This window comes from Camarhynchus parvulus, chromosome 4 (assembly GCF_901933205.1).
Source record: "Camarhynchus parvulus chromosome 4, STF_HiC, whole genome shotgun sequence".
Classification (NCBI taxonomy): Eukaryota; Metazoa; Chordata; class Aves; order Passeriformes; family Thraupidae; genus Camarhynchus; species Camarhynchus parvulus.
Genome location: NC_044574.1, coordinates 45,026,530 through 45,050,234, shown reverse-complemented (window position 1 = coordinate 45,050,234; position 23,705 = coordinate 45,026,530). Strand labels below are relative to the sequence as shown.

General features: G+C 39.8%; 1 protein-coding gene across 3 annotated transcripts in view; it reads right to left on the bottom strand.

The window, feature by feature from the left end:
- Positions 1-14,607, bottom strand: part of NFKB1 (nuclear factor kappa B subunit 1) — a 57,721-nt gene extending 43,114 nt beyond the window's left edge. For 2 of the 3 annotated variants that reach the window (XM_030947823.1, XM_030947826.1), the window contains exons 1-3: positions 14,503-14,607; positions 3,142-3,194; positions 1,931-2,015 (exon numbers count right to left, since the gene is read on the bottom strand). In XM_030947823.1, the coding sequence (XP_030803683.1) occupies positions 1,931-2,015; positions 3,142-3,186 (130 nt within the window). In that variant the 5' untranslated portion in view covers positions 3,187-3,194; positions 14,503-14,607. Of the gene's footprint in view, positions 1-1,930; positions 2,016-3,141; positions 3,195-13,900; positions 14,131-14,502 lie in introns of those variants that run through there. The other variant, XM_030947825.1, reaches the window with a different exon arrangement.
- Between the last annotated feature and the right edge of the window lie 9,098 nt (positions 14,608-23,705).

Here is a 23,705-nt window from a genome sequence, read left to right as displayed (position 1 = left end):
AGGGGAGGAAATAAACATTATTGGGATACTGTTCAAGAAACAGACAAACCAACTGTAGCATCATCAGATGCAGCTGAAATTATCAACCCTTTCCAAAATTTTTTAAATTAACTTTTTGTTTGTGATAACATGAAATCCATGATCCGTTACTGAATCCCATTTTGTGCACAAGGAACTTGCCACCTATACTGCAGCAGTAGACAGGAGCAGTTGCACTTATAAATAAAAAAGCCTTCTTTGAAGCAATTTTTCAAATTAAGGACAGAGCCAGACTTAGCCCAGTAAGAGTTTTCTGTGGCTGCAGAACTCAGTGAATCCTTGACTCCCTGAAATGTTTTTGAAAACAGCTGTTTTCTACTTCAGATGATAGTTATCTGAAAATCAGCTTTATATATCTGAATAATTTGTATGGAATGAGTCTGCCATGAAGAATATAGAGTAAGCTCAAAAGGTACAGGCAAAAGAGCTCATTACAGGGAAATTGTAATAAACTTATTTGTTCAAAATAAGCTGGGAGAAAAAAATCCCTTGGTCTATAATGCACAAGCCCTTTAATACAACACAGATGAATCTTACTGAATAATCTTATCTGCCTTAATAAAAATACACTGTAAACAAATGATTGCAACATTCATTTGCTGGATGTTTTTCCATATTTGTCACAAGCTTTCCTCATGAGAACATTTTATCTTGAAACAAAATTATCTTTTGATCCTTTCTTGCTACTACTCTTTTAAGAAAACAAGAAAACACTACAACAGTTAGCCTGCTTTAATTTTTATTCTATAAGCAGCCTTTATTGTTGCTTTAGGATGGAATTTTACCTGTGAAGGAAAACGTTAAACACTTATTTCATTTTACCCTTAACACCTTCACTGCTGTGAAGTGTATCAAACACTGCAATCAGAAGTGGTTTGCACTTTCAACCAGAGAAAGTAATTTGCAATACATAAGGCACCAGCTACATCCTACTACAACAGAGTCAAACGGATAACAAAAGAAGGCTGTCATGGTAAAAGACTTGAACAGCTATACTGGAGCTATATTTTGAGAAAAATTTCCTAATTTTAAATTAAAATTTATTTCCTTCTTCCTTTTGTGTCAGTTGTTCTAACAGACTAAGTAGGAGAAAAGAGTTTTCCAAATTCATGCAAGAAGTAATATTTATAAAGAATTTTAATAAGCAAAACCAGACCAAGTTTAATCAAACAGCTGATACTGACTGAGCTATAAAAGACTTGTAATTGTTCTGACTGCTCTGGAAGCATACTGTAAGAGCTGCTTATCAGACCTTTGCAGATACTATTTGCTTATTTTCAGTGGTTTGTTGCAAAATTTGTCTGAGCTTTCAAACTAGTGTTATTGTTCAGGAAATTGTCAGGTGCTTCTAATACCACACTGCCACTTCACAGGAAACAGAGAAGTCACTGAGAAGGAAAAACACATTTGAATGGTACAGGAAGTTAATATTCTCTGCATTTTATTACTGAAAAACAAGCCTTAAGAACTACTACAACTAATGCAACAGCATTCAAAAGGAAAAAAGCACATGGTGCAGTCTGCAAACTGGCAACAGCAACACGTAACTTGCTGAAGGTTCAAATTCAGAAAAAAGCCTCAACAAAGAAATTTATAAAATTGGGTCACTCAAAGCTCTTTGGTCACTGTCCTGGTTTCACCTGGGAAACTGCTGAAACTTTCAGTTTCTGTACAAGCCACAAGAAAACCTGATTTGTCTCACTGCTGAAAGTTTCATGAGGGGAAGAAAGATGCAAAAAGATGTAATAAAAAAACAAGTTGACAACTTGCAATCTACTATTATGACACACAAGTTGGTAAACAAAAAAGGCTCTGAAAAGAACTCCTCAAAAGAAAACAAACAGGAAGAATCAGCAGGACAATGGCACCACCAAATAGTAAGGGTTCCTACCTGTTCGTAGTGGTAAGTCTGCAGTGATGTAATTGGTACTGTTAAATAAAGCATTCATTCCCATGAACTGATCCACTGCAAACATCTATATTGAAAGAAAATACTCTTCATTATTACATATATACACAGCTGCATAAAACATCTATCAGCAAAGCACTTTAAAGTTCTTTGCAAATATTGAGACTGCAAACACCTCGTTGAATTACACAAACATTTTATAGCTATTTTATTTTTGCTGGCAACAGCACTGCAAGCAGAGCTGACAGCACCGACCCAAGTTTTACCAGAATCACGAGACCACACCAACCTCAGCACAGTTTCTAAACACCCATTTTGCTTACCTGCACTAACAACTAAAAGTCCTAAAAAGCTTATACAGTATATTCTGCAAATCTAACCCTAGATGTCTTGCCCAAGGTCTTGCCAAGAACCTGTGAGTTTTCATTTCCACTTCTCTGATTAAATCCCCCCAGACTACATTCATTATGTATATTTAAAAGCTCTAATGCAAGAGTGGTTTTGTTTTTTTTTTTTTTAACTCTGTATGTCTTAACTCACTGTAAGGTGTTGCCAGGTATAAATCTATCTTTTTCCAAAGTGGAGCAAGCATAAAGGAGAAAATAGCTGCTTTTTGAAAATTAAGGTCATAGAAATGACCTGTTCTTCACTTAAAACTTTTCACCCACAAACCATTCTCACAGTAATTCAAGTAATAATGGAAAAATAAATTCAAGTAATTTATGGAATGATCTAAGAAGATCAGGAAGAGCTTCTGAAGAGCTAGGCCTGTGGATCTGTGTGAGTGAAGGAACGTTTTAGTCATCACTGTCAATGTCAACATCACAAAAATTTACACAAAAGGGCCTTTTAGGATATAAGGGGTTTTATTTTCAGTAATACTCCAATGTCTATCACAGAAGAAATTCCAGAGCAAGTGTCACAGGCATGCAGGGCATAAAAATAAGTTTTTTTTTCAACTGCTTAATTCAGCAGACCTAGATTTCCTTCCCATTTCAGCCATTTAACCAGTAAAAGCACTTTACAGGTCACATAAAAACCAGCTTAGGGAAAAAAGCCCTGATTTCTGCCAATGCAGAATGATTTTCCATGTCCATATTAAGTCTAGGAAATGACAAGACAATATGAGAGAAGGCCTAAACAGACAGCTAGGAGAGGATAAGGGGATACTGAAAACACGGAAATTCACTTACTTGGGGATCATTTACTCCCATAATATAGGAATCTTCTGCTGCCATTTTAAGTCCTGAAACACAAAAACATGATTAGAACTCCCATTTTTTCCAATGTAGAACAATAGAGAAGCCTGGAAAGCATTCAGAGTTACAAGCCCAATCTCAGACACTTTTTATTTTACCCAATTTGATTAATGGTTACTAAAATTATTACATTAATGATTTCTAAAATACTTCTAAAATTCCTCATTATTTGGAAGGGGCAATGCAAGGACAAGATAGGCTAGAGCTAGGATTTTCCATTGCCTATTGCCAAGAAATTTAAAATTACAGTCAAAGTCCAGAAGTCAAAATTTCTTAAAATCAGGAATTGTTTCTGTCTTTGCTCTGTCTATTCTGCCATTACATTTTAGGCAACATCATTACCATAGAAATAGCAGAACTCTTCATTTGTACACAATAAAATCACCATATGAGCATTAATGAATGAACTCTAACAGTTTTCTTATGAAGTATTAATAAATGCAAATGAAGATACCCAAGAAAGAACAGACAGTATTAAAAAAAAATAAACCCAGGAATCTATTATTGACTAATTTTGGACACTTTTATTTCCAGAGTTTCACAAGTGCTTAGCACACACAACTCTGTGCTGACAATGACAATTATGGATGCACAGCATCCATCACAACTCTTTCTCACAGGTCTACATGTGAATTCTAGACACTGGAAAAGTTTAGCTTGGTTAGTTTTACTGGGACCAGTAGAGGGCCAGTAGCAGAACCTGTGAATTTTCTGAGGAATTTATTAGGTCTGTTAGAAAATATTAGTATTAGGTCTGTTAGAAAATATTAGTGAGCTCACCTATGCTGAGCTCACTAAATAAGGCTCTCCAAGGGAGTATCTGAAAATAACAGTCAGACTACTTCAAGAGAGTCATGTCGGCATTCAACAGACACTAAACAAGGTTAATAACTAACAGAAGACAGAAACAGGTCACTGGCCCTCATATTCCACCACAGTGAACACGAGCCATGTTTTCCAGCCAAGAGAACTGTGAAAACCTCTTGCACTACCAAAGAGAGGTGCAAGAGATCAGTAAGTCATCAAAGAAGAACTGAGTCACCATGTACCTCCTACAGGAACTAGAAAGGCAATTATCAAAAGGAAAATTGGAATACTTGGGTATTTCACCTTGATGGAGGCTCAACTCTGCTTGTTAACAATCTCCAAAGACAAAAGTAACCCATTCCCCACAAAGCAGAAAATGTAAATAAAAATAAAATGGACACTTAATACACAGATGACATCAATGAAAAAGATGTTTATGTGGGTACAACTGCTTTTTAGCCTAGAAAATAAAAGTACCCACCTGACTGTAAATCGATTTTAGAAATATTTACAGGGCAATATTTATTTGTAGTATTTGTTCAAATATCAAATAACTGATAATAAGATTTCAGTCAAAAATTAATAACAGATATAACAAGCAGCCAATGTCACCCATGCTGTACTTCATCACCTAATACAACAGGATTTCAGCAAGATAAAAAAACACCAATCAATCACATTAGCTCATAGGCACATTCCACAAAGCATTATTTTCATCAACTATTTGCCATTGTTATTATTCATCTTTATGGAAAAAGTCAACTTACAAAGTATGATAAAACCTTCAGGATACAACGAAATTTACTAAGATGTTTTTATTTGCCTTCTGCTCCATAGAAAAATATAAATAACATTATCACCAACGGACAAGTTACTTAAATCACTGAAATAACTTGTAAGATTTTTTGTCAAACACTTCTTACTGAAAGGTAGATATTACATAAAGCAATCTGAAGACCCCAACAGCCAGCTTTTTTTTACAAAGTGTCAGAAAATACCCACCCTCTTTTTACACTCTGATTAGGTAACTGTGAGTGCAAATGCCAGGTTTCTTCTGCATAAATAGAATAAAAACTAGTCCTAAAAATCCATATTTAAATACTTAAAATTTCATCAGTCACATATGCAAAATTTTGTTCCAAAAACTTGAAGTTTCCAGATGACATGGTAAACATGCTTGTTCAGAAAAATAAAATATTCTGAGGAGCTAACATGAATGGCACCTGCCCACTTGCCTGTTTGCTATATATATATATATATATACTTTGCCAAACTTTCAAACAAAGCATCTCACAGCTTCTTCTATAAGCCACGGGATAAATGTAAAAGTAGGTTCTATTCTCTTTGCCCTATTCTAGCTCCTTAGGCTGCGCCCCTCTCCCTCCAGCAGAACTCTGGGGGCAGTGTCCTCACACCTGCCGCACTTCTGGTCACACCTACACTTCTACAATACATGACTTTCCAACAAAGTGGAAAAATAGCGCAGAGGCATTACTTCTGAAAACTTTTCATTTAGAGTATTTTGGTGTAAAAATTAGAACCCATTTAGGAAAAAAACCCCAAACCTATGTCCATCCAAATCAGTCCTTCAGTTTCAACTTTTGAAAACAGTAATTTTGGGCTTTTTGGCTGATGCAGTGAACAACATCATGACACTAAAACAGCAGCCTTTAAAGATGTTCCCTCTGCAGTGCTACATTCAGCTCTGGGCTCTTCAGCACCAGGAACACATGGACCTGCTGGAGTAAGTCCAGAGGAGGCCATGAAGACTCTCAGAGTGCTGGAGCACCTCTCCTCTGCAGACAGGCTGGGAGAGCTGGGGCTGTTCAGCCTGGAGAAGAAAAGGCTTCAGGGAAACATGAAAGCACCTTCCAGTACCTGAGGAGGGCCTCTAGGAAAGCTGGAGAGGGACTTTTCACCAGGATGAGGGGAATGACTTTAAACTGACAAAGGGTGGGATTAGATCAGATATAAGGAAGAAATTCTTCATTGTGAGGGTGGCAAGGCACCAGAACAGGTTGTCCAGAGAAGCTGTGGCTGCCATATGCCTGGAAGTGTCAGGTTGGATGGGGCTTGGAGCAATTTGGAAAACTTATGGTAGCGGAAGATGTCTCCACCCAGGGAATGTTGGGACTAGATGATCTTTGAGGTCCCTTCCAACCCAAACTACTCCATTATTCCATGAACATGACCCTTGGAAGCAGCAAGCTAACTACTGACATAGCACCCAGTCATCTGTAGGTAAGTACCAATGAGTGCCTAAGCAGGTACCAAACACAACCTCTCTCACATCATAAAGGCAGATGCCTCTTACTTGAGATCTTTCATGTTCACATCAGCTGCACTGCTGAGGGAGGGGTTACAGACATTTCTCTGGCCTGAACGTTAAGCCAGTTTATTATGAACAGATTATAATTTAGATGTGCAAACATACACCTTTGTGTATGTAAACTCACACTTAATTGCCTTATCAGGGCCTAGACAAAGATTAACCCAGCTGTTTAAAATAACCCTTCTACATGACTGAAAACACTATGAAACACTGAAAACCTTCTAAATGACAGTTCCACTATGTTTTGTCCTCTCCAAAGCCAAACAGATAACAAAAGTGTTCTGGGAGCCCTACCTTCAAATAACCACTTGTGTCCTTAGGATTTATAAAGTTCACAAATCTGTACACTTCCTCTTACATGAAAATTGATGCAAATCCACAGAGTCACATGATCAAAACCCCAGAAAGACACAGAAAAATAGACCCTAGCACTACCTGTGTGACCTCTAATTGGCCTCTTCCCTTACTGCTCCAGTTTCTAAGCACCTTTCGCATTTGCATCAGGTGGTAAGATTAGCATCTACTTCAAGCAGCTTCGTTCATTCTCTCATTACATGAGCTGTATTATGGGTCAGAGATTGCCACCTCTCTCATTTGAAGATGACTGGAATAAAATTGCTTTGTGGAAGTTCATGTTATTATAGATGCCTGCTTCCTGAATATTCCTCCAATTCCCACAAATTGTACTGCAAACTAGAATCTACAATAAAAAAATACCCCAACACCTGCAGACCACAATTAACCACAGCAGTCTCCACCCTGGAGATCATCTGAAGTTTTTCAGATAATGGGGCACAGGAAGCTAGACATTTCAATTCACAGTATTTATAAGTGTGAAAATTCAAAGGTCCGTGAAGAAACCTCATTTAGCTCCTAGTGCAACAGAAAAACATAAAATCCAGCTAAACTTGCCCAAAAACCCACACAACTATACCTTCTGAGAATAAGTGTGGGATGTGTGTGCATGTGCATACATATTCCTTTCCCTTCACAGCAGGTCAATTGCCATTGTGAAAACGGTTTAAATAGAAAAAGAAAAATCCTAGGAAGTCATGTATACATATCCACGAGATGACTGTTGCACCAAACAACCAAGCAAACCTAATGGCAGGTACTTTGCACCACTGCTCCTCCTTAATAACCAAATGATACAAGGTACGAGTGGCACAGCTGGAAGAACATGATTTATTGTATTCTAAGTATTTGTTCTAAAGCTTCAAAAGGAGCAGCCATTTAAAATGAAAACAACATAATTAATGTAGGAATGCTGTAATCCACGAACAAGAATTCTCATTTCTCTTATCTCAATCATTTGATTTCAGAGCTCTTCCCTGTTATTCTCCCACATTCACTGTGTCTGTTTACCTTTTAAAAACCAAATTTTCCTATCCAACTGTTTTCAGCCGCCCTGATTTTTCAAGGGTACAGATCCTTCCCTTTACTTCTCTTCAACTTTCCAGCCTGAATTTTAAGCATGAGGTGAACCCTTGTTCTCTTTGACACCAGTATCCAATCCAATCCCTACAAACTTGGAATGGGACTTCTCCCTTTCTACAGGCAAACATGATCTTTATCACCCAGTTCATTGCACTTGAGAACTGAAATTAGTATGATGGATGTTCTTCCACAAGGAAATTTATTTAAACCACCTCTTAGTTCATGACATGTTTTACATCATCCTGTTCTCACCTTTCAAGGCTGGGATTCAGAATGCAAGCCTCACAATAGGAAACTCAACTACTACACCTCAACTGACTTGATAAACTGAAAGAAAAACTCTTCCTGAAAGTTTCCTAGTAGAGTGCTTTTTCTCTTTAGCCTGGCTTTGACTGGAATTTACCTGTTAAAAATAAACTTCTTTAACAGGACACCGAATGAAATTAATTAAATTCAGTGTGGTTATGCTCTTAGCCTGTTTATTTTGCTTACTAAAAATAGAGAGGAATAAGGATGAAAATGAAGCAAAGATGTGTCTCTTCCATATATTGTAAGTATATTTTTACTACATCAGGGCTATGAAGTGTGGTGTATGATCTCATTACAGAGAACTATATTTTTAGGAATAGCACCAAATTTTCAGAATTCCTGTAGCAACTCTGAAGTACTGAGGTAGAAACAGTAAGTGTTGTATTGTACAGACAGGATAATGTGTTTTACCTGCTGTTGCTTCCTTAACTTTAAGTGGCAACTATCCATTCTTGAGCCTCAGTCTTCCACCCTTTGCAAAACATAATCTGTATCTGTATAGAGACAATTGTTTCAGAGATTTGCATTTCCCAAACAGAGATGCTGGGAAAAGGTATTGTGCAATAGACTCTTTGGGTTGCTGGGTCAGGGCTGGCAGGAGGACAAGAGCTGCTGAGATGATTTTGGCTGGAGGCCAGAGCAGGATCTGCTCTGACAAAGCAGAGATAGATCAGCGCTGTTCAGTTTCAACCTTTCACCACTGCAGTCCCTTCGAAGTCAGGATGCTGCCACCCCTTTCCCTGCACAGCCTTTTCACCTTGCTTCTGGCCACCTCTGCATTTCAACCAGCTCTTCATTTCCCTTGGAACCCAGTTATTCTGCCCAGAGTTCCAGAAGTACAGCTCCAGAGCACAAAACTCTGAATTCAAAATAAAGATGATGAACAGCTAATGTATTCTGTATTATACAAAGTAAACAGAACTCAAATATTAAGGGAACATCATGCACATTTTCACCCACAATATTGGCATAAATGTCTTCAAGACAAATACTAAAGAAAAATATGTTCACAAACAGAAGAAATTATTGTTAACTTGCTCATGTTGACACAAAGCCACATTTATTATGTTATTTTGAAGGGATTCAAGTCAGTAATGAAATAGATTTGAAATTTGCCTTTAAATGTCAAAATGTTTACTACTATTTCTTCTCCCAGCTATGACTCCAATACCTGGGGGTGTAGGGAGCTGTTTTAAGGAAACAACACTCAATTTTCACAAAAGTGGCATAAGGAAGTTGTATTTTTAACATTCCTTCTGGTAATTCAAAGACGTGTAATCTCTCAATAAAGATTTGAGTGCAATTTCTCATATACAAGTGCAAAAATGTTTGTACAGAGAGACATTATGATCAAAGCTTCTAATTTCCTCTGCAGAGTTTTTGTCATCCACACACTGTTGCAGCTGCAATAACACTACACAACCCTAAATGACACTGTTTGTTTTTCTAATATAACAACTCAAATTGCCTCCTCTTGTGACTAATTAAGCCTGCTTATTATTTCCTGTTGGGTGGGACCTGGCAGTTGTGTTTAGGTATTTTTGAATTTTTTTAATTGCTGAAGTTAAAATTTTCAAGTATTTTCAGTCATGAGCAGGTGCATTACTTTACAACAGTATAAAAAATACAGAATATTTTGGAAATTAAATCCATCACAAGTACTTGAGATTTCACAAGTGTGGTGTTCTAAATCCGAATTGTTAGGTGCATAATTATTTTATGAAACCTAGAACCAAATTTATTATAGCATGTAACAACTAAATCTGAAGAAAAAAAAAATCAGTGTAAGAAAATTTCCTTGTCAAAGAAAACTGGACTACCTAAAAGATATTTTATTAGCTATGTTTGCAAACAGAATTTTTGTTTTATTCCTTTCCCAAGTATCAAAGTAGTGAACTAATATGTCAAGAAGAAATACTAAAATGCCATAAACATACAAACTGTTTTTCCATTATATTGTTGGAATAAAGTTAGAATGTTTTTGTTAAAACACATTCAAAGCAACTTAAACCAAAGGAATAAACAGTATTCAAATATATGGCAAACATATTCTGGTACATGTATAATGCTAAGTGGATGTAAAAATACTGAGGTTGAACACAGAAAAACAGCTGTAGTAACTACATTGTATTTTAGCCATGTGGGGTGCTAATGTTACTTGAACTCCTGAATATAATGTTAAAATGCTGTTACTTTTTCCTCCAGATTAAGATCAATCACTGAATGTTCTTTGCAAATAGCTCTAGCTCCTATAAAAGTTGTTCATCAAAGTCAAATTTTAACTTAAGAAGCCATACACACCCATTTAATAAGCCTGAAGTGTAATGAATCATTAATATTAGGCTGCAAACCTGTCCCTATTTTTTTTTCCTTTTGGCAGGGGTAGAGGGGGCACGGGAAGAACAGTGTTTCTGAGAAGCCAAGCAACATGTAACCCACAGCTGCAGAAGTTCAGCTCACACAAGGTTTGCTGCCTCACCAGGTACAGTCTCACAGGCTCTGGGCTCCTACTGAAGACACAGTCCCACACTCAATGAGCAGAAAATAGCCAGGGCTGTTACCACTGCCATCACAAATGTGAACTTATGGATTCTCAGCGTCCTTTTGGTTCTGAACAGCCACTGCAATCGTAATGTGACAGAATCAACTGCTTAAATAGCACCAGTAAGAGGAACCAAACAGGTAGAGCTGAGTCCAGCACAATCACAGTTATACCCAGTTTTCAAATCTATAGATGCAGAGTGGGTAACTAAGGTTGAGTTTTTTGCTTTTTCCAAAGAAATTGCAAAACTCCTGCAGTCTCAGTGTTGTACGGTAACCTATGACACGACAAAACTCACTTGGATCAAACTAATAAGACCAAAAACCCACCTGCTTCCTTTGTTTATACTTTGTGCGCTAAAATCTGCCCGAGTCTAAGCCGATGGAAACATGACCTCTAGAAGAAACAAAAAAATAAAGCCAAACCCAAGCCAAAAAAACCCCAAACAAACCCAAACCACACAACTCAGACCTACTTTTCTCTTGACCTGTTGACAGTTTGCTTGGAGTACACAATGAAACATGGGGGTATATCAGTTTAGTATTTTAAATGAAGAGGGGGAAAAAAGTCTGTCTGTCTGTCTGTCTATCTATCTATCTGCCACTGCTTTTCAAAAGAACACAGGAGCTGAAAGGGGAAAATAATACTTGGAGTAGCAGCAGAAGCTTCCTCCCTGCACATGATCTGTCAGCTTCACCTAAGTGCTAAACAAAGGATTTTACCTTGAGACCACAATAACTTGAAACATCTTTTAAGGCCTTACTTTTGAAACTGTCAACAGTGCTTCGTCAAAATACATGTTCAAATGAAAGCGCTGAAGAAGATTCGCCAAATTATTTCTATGCTCAAAGTTAGATGCAAACTTAGTGCCTGACTGACCTAAGGGCACAGTTAATGACAACCATAATTACGATCTTATCAACACAGAACTTCATAAAAGGTTCACAGCTTATTTAAAGGACACCAAATAACAACTTCCCCTTCTAAAATACTTCTGTCAGAGCTAAAAGTGACCAAACCCAGGAATTGCTTTTTTCATTACCTGCCTGAAACATTCATTATCTTCTCTTTGTTTTATAATAGCTGTGTTATTTTGTCAGAGAACCAAAAGAAAGCTATCAGTATGTTGAAAGGAAGGATTTTTAACTAACTGTAGAGTTTTCATTAGTTGCTTACATAAACAAGTAACAACTTTCTTTATGACTGATACTTTTGAACTTAGAGTTGGCAAACACACACAGCACTGAAAGGTGAAAGTATTTTAGCAAGCACTGTTTGAAGCAATCTATGAAAACACAGGAGAATTGACCAGCATCTCTGAAGACCACAGGTGAATTTTCTCAACACTAGCTACATCAAAAAGCCAACTGTAAGTCAGTAAAAGATATATTGTCTTTCACTGTATCTTTGCAACTTCAAAAATGAACATCTACTTTGCATTACAAGCACCTTTGGTAGTAAAGATTCACAGGCCTTCGAACTTAGTTCCTGTCCTTCCAGAGTCAGCAATATCCATAATAATATGAATCCCTAACTGAACGTATTTCTGGAGTTTGCATGTATTCATGAGAAAGTGGCAAGGGAAGATTTTGGAAAAGGCAGCAATGAAAAAGAAACTCAAAAATCTATTAATTAGCAAATTTATGTCAATACTATTTATTTGTAGGTATCTATTATTGAAGTCACATAATGCCACCTCAAGGAAAAAGTAAATTAAATTTATTATTGAATTTTTGGAAGTAAAATTTTATTTTAAACTTACATTTATTATTTAAATTAATTTTCAAAAATAAAATACACTGTAACAGAGAAACAACCAGAACTGCTATTTTTCAACAAATGAAGCAGGAAATCTTCAAATGTGCACATAAATGAAACATCACCCTCTCTCCCTCTTACTCCTTTACTCTGTCCCAGCCTTTTTATCCAGCAAACTCTTCTGATTTAAAAATAAATACTACAAAAACATTACCAAGGTGTTGCTGGAACAAAGTGAATACAGATAGGAAGTCAATCTGTTACAACACTGTTTTTTAGAAACACACAACACAATGCAAAGTGATATAAAACTGTTCTCGTTTATAATCTTAACTCAAAATGTATTCATATCTTGCAAGAGAAAATAACTACATTTTTTGATGACTCTGCCACTGACTGACATTTCTTTATAAAGGGGACAAAGGGTGGAACGAAAAAAAGCTTTTTCCCTTCTGTTTCGTATTTCAAATTAAGTTCTTCAACATATCTTATACAGATTTCAGCCCTGAGATGATTCCCTGAAATCTCCACACTCTGTGGTACATCCTGACAACAGTATTTCAGCGTAACTTAGTTAAATCCTCGGGCCAGGGAAAATTACGGAACAGAGCATCTGTTTCTGGATGGTTGCAGGCTACTTTTTTCTCTTTCATTTTCTCATAAACTGTAGTCATTTCTGTAGATTACAAAACATTGCAGACAGGATGCTATCTTAGAATGACGTCTTGGTTAACGCTTTCCTAGAACGGGCAGCTACTTTCTTTCATGAAAGAACACAAATGCTTTGACTGAAATACTATTTCAAAAGTTGATACTACACAGTACATAGCAGAGAGACTCCAGATGTCAATAAAATCGAAGTGCTCTATTTTCAACCCTGTTCTGCAAGCTTGACAGCGCTGGTGGCAGCACCCTGCAGCATGTAAGGCACAAGGCGATAGAGCAAAGAATTCGTCCACTTTTCTCTGTGGACAGAATAAGTGAAAAGAGGACTTCTGAAGCACAAAACATGCCAAATATAACGAGCACTTTAAAACCCTTAAAAAATCATTATAACAATAATCTGTATGTCCTTTAAAACATTATTCTTAAGCAAAGATTTTGAGCGTTTTAAGACAGGAAGTTGAAATGCAGCAGATGATCCCTTGCCTCCAAAGTCTTATTCTCTAAATGCTCACAGGCACTGAGATTTACTTATTTTGAAAATACGCAGCAGTACCCATGATGATAATGGCCCAAGAGCACATACCTCATGTCACAGAAACAATACTCCGATTCACATTCACGTAAAATAAGTCAATAGCGCTCCTTCACCAAAGTTACCATCAAAGCAGAAAGCACCAAAAGATGAAAAAAAAAAAATTGTGAAGATGAGAAGTTCGATGTTCTTGGGTTTCAAGGTCAAATGTAACCGAGAAATCAGCGCAGTAATACTCCCCGCTGCGACGAGAACTTTTCGGTTTCACCACTTGCAACTAAATTACCTTTAAACCCTCACTATTTCGTACCTTTTAACACAGTCTGCGGCACTCTGGGGCAGCACCCAGGACGAGGTCACCCAGAGCTGCCGGTACCAACCCGCGTTTTCGTGGTGACCACCCGCACTGCCAAGCCCGGCCGGCGACCATACCCTGCCCTGGCCGCGTCCCAGGCTCAGCACGTACGTGTGTCACCTTCGAAACCAAAAGCGACAAAAGCAGCACCTCCTTTGCCTACGAGCACCCGCTGTGCGAGCGCCAGAAGCTGGGCTTGCAAATCTCGTCCGCTTTGCTGTCAGGGACACCCCTTCCCTGGCCAGGAAGACCCCGGTAACACAGCGGCAGCACAGCCGGCATCCCGCCCGCTCCCCGGGCTGGCTGCAGGCGACAGCCGCGGCAATCCCTGCCGGAGCCGAGGGCACAGGCGCGGGGCTGGACCGGGCACAGCCTCCCGCGGCACACCGGAGCTCCGGGGGCTGCCCTGCCCAGCCCAGCCCAGCGAAATGCCGGCTCCCGCCCCGCTCATGCGGGACGGAGGGAGCGCAGCCAGGCGGGCGCCGCGGTGAGGACGGGAGACAGGGGAGAAAGAAGGCAGCGAGCGGCGGGCCAGGGGCCGGCCGCCTGGGGCTCACCGGGGCAGAGCTGGCGGCGCCTCCTCCTCGTCGCGCTGTGCCGCCGGCGGTCCCTCAGCGCCGCGCCATGTAACGCGGCGTGCCGCCTCCCGGCTCCGCGCGGACTTTCCCTCTCCTTCCCTCCCGCCCGCCCCACCGGCGAGGGCACCCGCCCGGCACCGGCCTGCGCAGCCTCCGCCCCTGCCCCCGGCCCGCCGCACTTCCTGGCTGGAAATTCCCGCTGACGCTCCGGCAGCGCGGAGGGCCGCGCGGGCGGGGCCGGGCGGGAGCGGCGGCCGCCGGGGCAGGAGGCGCAGCCGCGGCGGAGAAGGAGCCGGGGAGCGCCTGCCCCCGAGCCAGCCGCTGGCCACGGAATCCCGGAGCCGGGGACAGGCCCTCCCGCCCGGGTGAAACCGCGTGAACACGCGGGTCCTTTCATCCCAGGGCAGTCACCGCCGCCGCAGGGATAATCCTGTACTTGCCCACGTTCCTTGGCCCACGGCGGCATTCGCGACACCTCTGTGGAGACGGGCCCGACCGGGCTGCCAAAGTTTGTTTGACCTCTAAATATAAAGTTTGGAAGGGGAGGGAGAGACTCTGCATAGAGTGAATTTAACCCACCTGACGCACTGCCTGGCGCTTTCACAGGCACTTCATTAAAGGAAATCTACCAATTCTTACCGCCCGATGCCTGACTACATCACTGGGCAGGGCGTACAGGATGCACAGCACAATTTTTGTGTAGATTTACACAGTTTCTCACAGAGCAGGCTCCCAGGTAACTTGACTTCTGTTGAACAGTACCAGCCATCAATAATATGATTTTTAATACCAGAATCCAGGTTTGCAGCATAGGAATCCCAGACACATTTAACCAAGGCTGAAGCAAGTCAGCTAGTGTCACATTTAATTGGCACAAATACTATGTAAAACAAGTTCAAATATCTTTATGCTGAATCTTAAACGTCTGGTTTGCTAAGGGTGACAAGTGTCTTAAACGAGCATCCAGCATAGCTCGCCAAATGTGTGTTTGCACAGAAAGTCAGCTGCCCACTTCTGGGGAGTTTTGTTATGCTAAGGCCACATGAGATGTGGCTTTGCGAATGAGACAAAGAAAAATCATAATTTAAAAGAAGGATTTATTTAAAACCCCCCAAACATATAAAGGAACAAAGGAATATGACTTGCTTTTTTTTTTTTTTTTTTGGGTTGAAGCAAGGAATTGTAACCTAGAACATAAATATGCTCAAAAGGAATAGAGTAAATTCATTCACCTGTTGACTGGAACAAAATGAAATGAGCCTACTCCCTTTTACCATGAAGGGAGTAGGTTCAGATGTTACATTTTGTGCCACATCTCTGGGTTGGAGCGGAGAGACACTATTTAAAATGAGTGTGAGAGTGCAAAAGAGAGCTCAGGATTTTCTCTGCTTTCTTGAGAAATGACATTTCCTACATGTTACACATAAATATGTATGAAGAGAGAGTAATTTCCTTTTTTTGGATTGCCACTCATGCTCTGTGATGCAATTTGAAAAATGCACTCCCCCATTCTCTTCCCGGTATAAACTGGGAGTTGAGAATGACTCAGCATTTCCTAGTAAAACATGTTTTCCTTATTATATGGTGATATTCCTGGACATTCAAAACCCAATATTAATTTTTTAATGGAAGAAAATACACTGAATTAATAGGACAAGTGAGGAAAGAATTGTGTCCCAAAGCCCTTGAAGGAGGAAGTCTATCTGGATTTTAAATACAAAGAAGTTTCAAAATAAGATTCCTTTGAAAGGAAAGGTGCCATGTCATAGCTAATCAAAGGTGTGCTCACAGGGCAAAACCTGTATGAACAAGTACCAGGAAATCTGATGAGGTGGATAAGTTCCAAAACTTAAGGAGACTTACCTGGTGGATTTATTTTAAAAGGACATGTATTCAAGTACTCAGGCTCAGTTTTCCCTGTGAAATCTTAAGCAGCTTCCACAAAGATCTAGGTTTTACAATAAAATCCTCTTCTCAATTATATTTAAAGCATAAATTTGCCTTTTTTAGAGCTTAATACTGTAACTGAACTGTCATTTCTACTGACACCCACAGTAGTGCCAGGCTGTAAGCCCACACTTTGCTAAAATTATCTTCACAGGACACTCTAGATAAATGTACTGCTTTATAGCACAGGATTCCCACTTGAAGAGCCAAAAAATCCCATTCCAACCACTGAGGAAATCAGGCAGATAATACAGGCTCAGTTGTTTGCAGTGATGGAGTGCTGCCTATTTCCTGAATAACACTGGTTTCCACTATTACCATCACATTACTTCAGTGCCTGGGCAATGTCAGCCCAGAGATGAAGAGCAGGTGCTCACACCTGAACCCAAAGAAGCAAATGCCTGCTGTTGAGCTGAGGGGAGCTTTGTGAAATGGTTGCAGCTGTGTCTCTGGTAACTGGGCAGGTGCACTGAGGGAAAGGCTTTCTAGCTGTACACTTAACCAGGCTGTTTCACCTCAGTCAGGTGGGGTGCATTTAAGTTTCCTGGTATGCAGATGCAATTTAGAAGCTTAATCTCTTCTCTGCTAGATTTGCTCTGAGAATACAGATATACAGATCTCTTTCCACGGTCAGAAATCTTTGGCCTCAGTATTTTTTAATCCTGTAACTAATGATAGATAAACGTCTAAGACAAGCAGAGATTTTTAAAATAATCAATCTTTACTTTAATTGATATGCCTGGATTGGAAAAATTCATGAAAGTTTCTTACATTATTTGTCTTCTGTTTCTGACGTATGTATTGGAATCAGGATAGGCTCTTTTCATTCCCTTTGATGTAGCAGGTTTGAGGCTAAAGCAGGAAAAGATAAGGGAAAGTCTAAAACAGCTGCTGAGAGACACTTCCTTTTAAAGCTTTCAACTGCCCATCTTCATTGCCTAAATCTGTTTCTGGTCAATCCATTATTTCTTTATTCTTTATTTCTTTATTCAATCATTATTTCTTGGATTTCTCTCCAAGATAATCCAGAAATTCTAAATAAAAAACTGATTTGCCTTATGTAGTGGCCAGTGGTCATCTTAGCACACTCCAGTCTCATAGAGGTTGTCAGTTTTTAGCCAATATTTGCTGTTGGCATTGCCATTGTCCCCTATAGCTTGAATCCACCACTATCACAGGAAGACAGTAAAAAAAAAAGAAAGTTATATTTTTAAGATAATGTCATCATTCTGAGAATATATATGAAGCCCTAATGAAGTTGAAACTATATTTTAAAAAACATTCTAAACAGCCAAAGTACATGTGCAAAGCCAACCATTTGAACTGCAGCTAGCAGGGTGTAGAGTTCAATGGCACTGCTGAATCCTCAGGTTGCAGCATTCATGAGAAGTACTTTCTATCATCTCAGTCATTTTTGGTGGATGATGACCTGGCCTCAATTCATCACATATTTCATCAGATTTAGATGGAAACAGCAACACCCTGCAAGGCTCTGAACAGTGTGGTGACTCCTGTAATTACACAGGCCACATCCCAAATGCACCTTTTTCTTGCTTCCTTCAGAGCCACAAATCATACATGGGATCTCATGTTACCCCCACTGTGGTTCAGGTGTGTAACTTTGCTGAAAGACTAAATTTCTGGGGTTTTGGGTAAGACTGCTAGAGCTGAACCAGGAGTTTTCAGTAACAAATAACTGTTGGGGGTCAGGTGCAGGGGAGTTAATTTAGTAGACTTAAATAAGAGAACCATGAAGCTGTTGACAGGGATGATGGGTATAATTAACAGAGAAAAGGGAACCTTTGGAGAGAGCTAAAAGTAAACAAGAAAGGGAACACTGCTCAACATTTACTTATAGCCATTATACAGTATAGTGTATCACTTCCTAAAAGATATTGAAAGGCAATTTGATGTATATAATTATTGGAATGGTTAGCATAGCCTTCCCTCAGTTTGTCTGTGTAATGCTGGGCCTTTTTCTTTCTTTTCTTTTACACTGGCAGATAATAAGGAGAGTTTCACCCCAAACCTCTAAATTATACCAAAAATGGTGGTTTATAGATTCTCTGTGAACTTGCTGCTCTCAATGGAGCTACCCAGACCACTGTGAGAAGTTGTGAGCTGACAGCTCATCAGAGCCTTGAAGCTTCTTCACCCAGAACATACATTCTGTTCCTAAAGTGTTGGCTAGGCTGGTCCTACTTAGCAGCCCAGGTTTTGTGGCCGAGCAGGGTAACACTGTACAACAGTAAGGACATGTACTGACAGAATAGAAATGGTTGTGTTTGTAGAAACCATTCAGAGAACCATTAGAGTAGCAGTGTAGCAATATGGAGTTCATGCAGCTTAGAGCCCAAAGCAAACTGCTCCAGCAAGTGTTCTTATAGCCAGGAGCTGTGCTGTCTGGTAATAAATCTAATGAACTGCCAGTCAGTTCTGCAGAATCTGGGCTAATTCAGGTTGTGAGTGATTCACTCATCTGCCACTCGGCTATATAACACCTTGGCCAGCCACTGAAGCTAGAGGGATGGGTTTTTGCTATTTGAGTTCAGCGGCAGCAGGTTCTTACCAATCCGCTTCATGCACTCCCTTTTCTTCCTACCTCCCCATGTTATGATTAATATCCTGTGCTCTAGTCAGTATCTAACATATGAGATAATTGGGTCCTCTTCATAGTATTTTGCATATCTGAATGATAGGTACTTTTAACTTCTATCTGATTACATCCATCAGAACCCAGTTCAGGGGCCCAGTTGTTTTCCCAAGGGACATATGTTCTTCGCATTACACAACTGTGGCTTTAGATTCTTACCAATGTTTCACCCAGTTAGCTAATGCAAACAAAAGCAGCTGTTTGTTGTCTTTGTCACTTTCTTTTGTCACTTTCATTAAATACGTGCTCAGTTCAATTTATGAGGTCATTTTGGGTCAGGTGTACTGAGGAGGACCACTGTTAATACAGTATAGAAAGTGGAATTTAGCTAAATTGATTTATATTGCTGCTGTTTTATTGCTGCAGCTCCAGGAAAATTCCAGATAGCTAAGCACTGTACAAATACATAGGGAAGGGATTTCTTCTGCCACAGAAATTTCAACATCTAAATATATAATGGAAAACAGATTATGAAAACTGAAAGTGACATTCACTACTGTTTGAATTCATGCAGTGATTAATTTAAGTCCTCTACTCAATTGTTGGTATAACTAAGTTCTAATTTCCCAAGCTGTTTCTGTTTCAAGTTTTAAGCTTTTACAGCAACTAATGATATTCTTCTTGAAAGTCCAGTCCTGGAATATCTGGATATGGCTAGTTTTTTTCTCAGGTTTTGATGAAAACTTAAACCTTATGTTTAAGAAAGTTGAAAGTGTCAACGTTCAAAAGGTATTTTTAAAACTGATGTGATTCTCTTTAGGCAAATCCTGTGGGCTTAGAGAACTTTATAATTTTGTAATAATGGGGGATTAACTACAGTGGGTGGTGAACTGAGACAAATCACTAGTGTAATGGATCAAACCTTCCAAAAAATACAAGATTATAAAAGGATTATTTGGAGGGCACTAAAAAAATATTGTCTCCTAGACGATCTCTGTCAAATAGATCTGATTTCTCAAAAGTTCATGTTTTTTTAACCTTTGTTCCAAAACTATGAGGGTTTGAAATTTTTTTTAGCAAAGTATTCTAGACTTAAAGCTGCAACACCAGAAACAATACAGGCGCTACCTAAGGTTGTGATAAGATGCAAGAGGCTGATGAAAAGCAAGACAGTATGCAGTGTAATGACAGAAAGAGCCCTGTGGTAGAGCAGGGTGTCAGGAGAGGAGAGGGACCTCAATCTGTTTTTTACTCTACACAAGAAGTAGGTGGAGGAAGCAGGGTGTTCTCCTTATTCTAAGTTTCTTTCTCAGTTCCCTTTGTGATTTACTGTTTGGAAGCGGAAGCCTGGCTGATAGCGGGACAGTCTTTGATTCTTTCCCTGGTGAAAGTGCACGGTACAGAAACTTGTAAGCCGTAGGTAAAGATCCCAGCACCAAAGCTAGGAGTGGTCTGACCATGTGATTCTGCTGTTGTTCCCAAGCCCATTGTCTTGGATGTTGTCATGCTTCCATAGCCTGCCTTGCTTTCGGGGCTAAGGAACCCCACACAATGCTTTAAACATTCAGCACGCAAACTTGTATGGGCTCAGGGTCTCTGCCCTGCTGAGACCTGACCTGAAAGTGCATGTGACTTTTCTCACCTGAGGGCAGGGAAATGGAATTGCAAAGTCTTCAAATGTTGCTGTTTACCTAGACGTCCAAATAAGAATATGAGACTACGGTTTAAGCCCTTGGGTGTATTTACAACAACTCTTCCCAGCTTTAAGCATTGTGCTGCCAACAATTGGCTGCACCCAAGACACTCCCTTTGATAGCATAGTGAGAACTGTGCTGCTTGTGTTCAGATCAGCAGCACACTCTTGTTGACCTACCTGGGTGTAGGGCTGGCAGCTGAGGGAGGATCCCTGCCTTCTCTACAGACTTGGAAAGCGTTCTGACAGTGGGCTCACCTGGCTGCAAGGAGTAAGGCATCTGCAAAACTGTGGTATTTTCTTGGAGCAGCATTTAGCTTTGCAAGGTGTGTGTTGCTCTGCAAGAAAGTAAAGGTGTGTGTCATGGTGACTTTACAAGTGCTTCTGGGTAGGTCCAGCTGGGTCTGCTGGAATTCTGACAGTGCTCTAGGCAGGTTAGAATGATGTTCTTGTGACAAAAATGCTGTTCTTGCTTTAAGGATAGGGAACAAAAGCCCAAAGGAGTGAAGATTGAAAAGGTGAATGGTAGGATGAATTTGAAACACAGAGACTCATTTTCCTCACAGATTTTATTGCTGCATAGGTTAATTTGTCCACCCTATCTTGATTTCTGTGTGCCACGCTCAGACAGTTCACTTGGCTCTGAGGCTCACTGTGTGCTGTCCCATCCCATGAGAATACTTGGAGGAGGTGGTTGTGCCATTAGAAGAAAGTAATTTGTCATTGCATGATGCTACAGGACCTGCCTGACTAGAAAGGTTGTAAAGCAGTTACACTAGTAAAGTACTTGTTTTTTTTCCAAACAATTACCCCCGTTGAATTCATTTGCAGATGTGAGTGGTTTTAGTACTTCTGTAATCAGACTTCAGTGTCTTAAGCTCCTAGAAAATTAGGAACACTGACTGCCTGTAATTTGGATTGTGTGATATGACAAGGAAATCTAACATGGAAGAGGAGACCTTACAGCTCCCTTGGTCAGGATTAAGGATCTGGTGGTGTCTCTTCCAGCAGTTACCTGCTTGTTTGTTATAATCTCCCAGCTTTTGCCAGGAAATTAATGAAGGCCCTGTAGAAAGCAGTCTTTTTGATGTGCAGTTCTTCTCTAGAGCAGCCATATCCCAACAATTCAGCTTGATACAGGTGCCCTGGAATAGCAACTTTCACACAGAGGAAAGAAGTTTTTCTAAAATTATAATGGGAAAATAATCTCCTCTTGATAAGAAGTTCCCATTGATGGTTTAGTGGGGCTAGAAGAATAATCAGCCCAATTCATAATATGAAGACAAACTTGTGGTTAGAGCAAAAGTCTCAGAATGGGGCTCTCTACGTTATCTTTGGGTGTAACTTCAGGGAAGAGCAATGTGACCACTTATGCTAAAGGCTGGAGGGAGAGGGAAGAGCTAAAATCAAGGTAATAGCCAGTGACCAATTCCTAGTTAGTATTGCATGCAACTCTTAAGTTATTTCCATTTTGCAAACAATGGAAATAACAAATCTCCAAATCCTGATTTTGCTCACTTGGATAGCAGAGGCTTATTTTGATTTTCCACTGGCATGCGGTAGTGTGATTTTTCTGGTTGCATGAAACACTCATAGCGAGTAGCTCCCACAGGTCCTGATCTGCCAATAGTTTCATTAAGCTGTGCCTTTAAGGAGAGCAGCTTTAAAACCTTGAAATGAGTCTTACCTAAACTTGAAAGTGGAAGAGACAGGGCCAGTGTTAATCAAAGTATGTATGACTCATCTTTCAAACTTTATCAATGTTTTCTGTGACAAAGTGAAATAAGCAGCATCTCTAGCTAAAAAAACCAGTCTCCCTGAAAATTGAACTATTGATTTCCTTTCTAGAACATGCTCTGCTTAAGAACAGCACAAGTTGAAGCAAAACTGTTGAGCAGGAAGGTAAATCTGAAAACTGGACTACCAAGCTATAAACTCTTGATGCCTTTTGTCACAATGAACTGTATAAAATTCCAATATGACCTGAAATTGTCAGGCACTATTGCATCTCAGGCATTTATTAAGTCTTTGATGTTACTGAAATTGAAGAATTCTCCTCCTCCTCACCCCTTTTAGAACAGAAATATTTCTGAAGTCATTTATGACCTCTCCCCGCAATATGAGGTATACACACGTTTCCTTACTTGTCATAAAATACTGTAAAATCATGAAATAGTCAAGCAGCACTGCAAATGAGGGCGCTGTTATCTCAAACTCTCGGGAGCCTCCTGGTTTTCCGAGGATTCCTGCCATGTTTCTCAGACTGTGATTCATGTCTTTAACTGAACAGGTCAGACATTCCAGTAGAGAAGCCATGCAGTGCATGCCCAAACCTGTTACAGTTCTTTAACCAGGGGCCAAAACCAACCACAAGTGTTTCTGTTTCGTCACCTGACCCCTTAACAGAAAAAAACAGCTATTGCATTTTATTATGCTTGTTGTTGAGTTCTTCTAATAGCTATGCAAAGTGCCTCTTTCTCCATGTGTATATCAAAGCCTTATCAACATGAAAAAAACATTAAAAAATCAGTTCTGACTCCTTTTAACTACTGCATGTGCTTCTGTGCCATGACTGTTATAAGGGCCTGAACTAGACTCTGCGTAAAAAGTGTGTCATCAACAGAATACTTTGCCAGATTATCACTGGCCATTTCTAGAAAGGAAAACCTGCATTGATTTTGAGTTTTAATCTTTTTTTACTTTGATTTGCATGGAAATGCTTGAAAGATGCATTAGAGAACCAACACAATGGAAATAAAATGAGTGGCACATACATAAAAGTAACATCTCATTAGCAGAGACCACCCAAAATGTCCTGCCCTGAAATCTGTAGAAGAAATAGACATACTATGCTTCTAAGATCAACCTTAAAAGGCATTCAGCAATTTGAATAATCTCCAAAATTGCCAAATTTGGTAATAGTCACATCAGACATTAATTTGTTAGGTA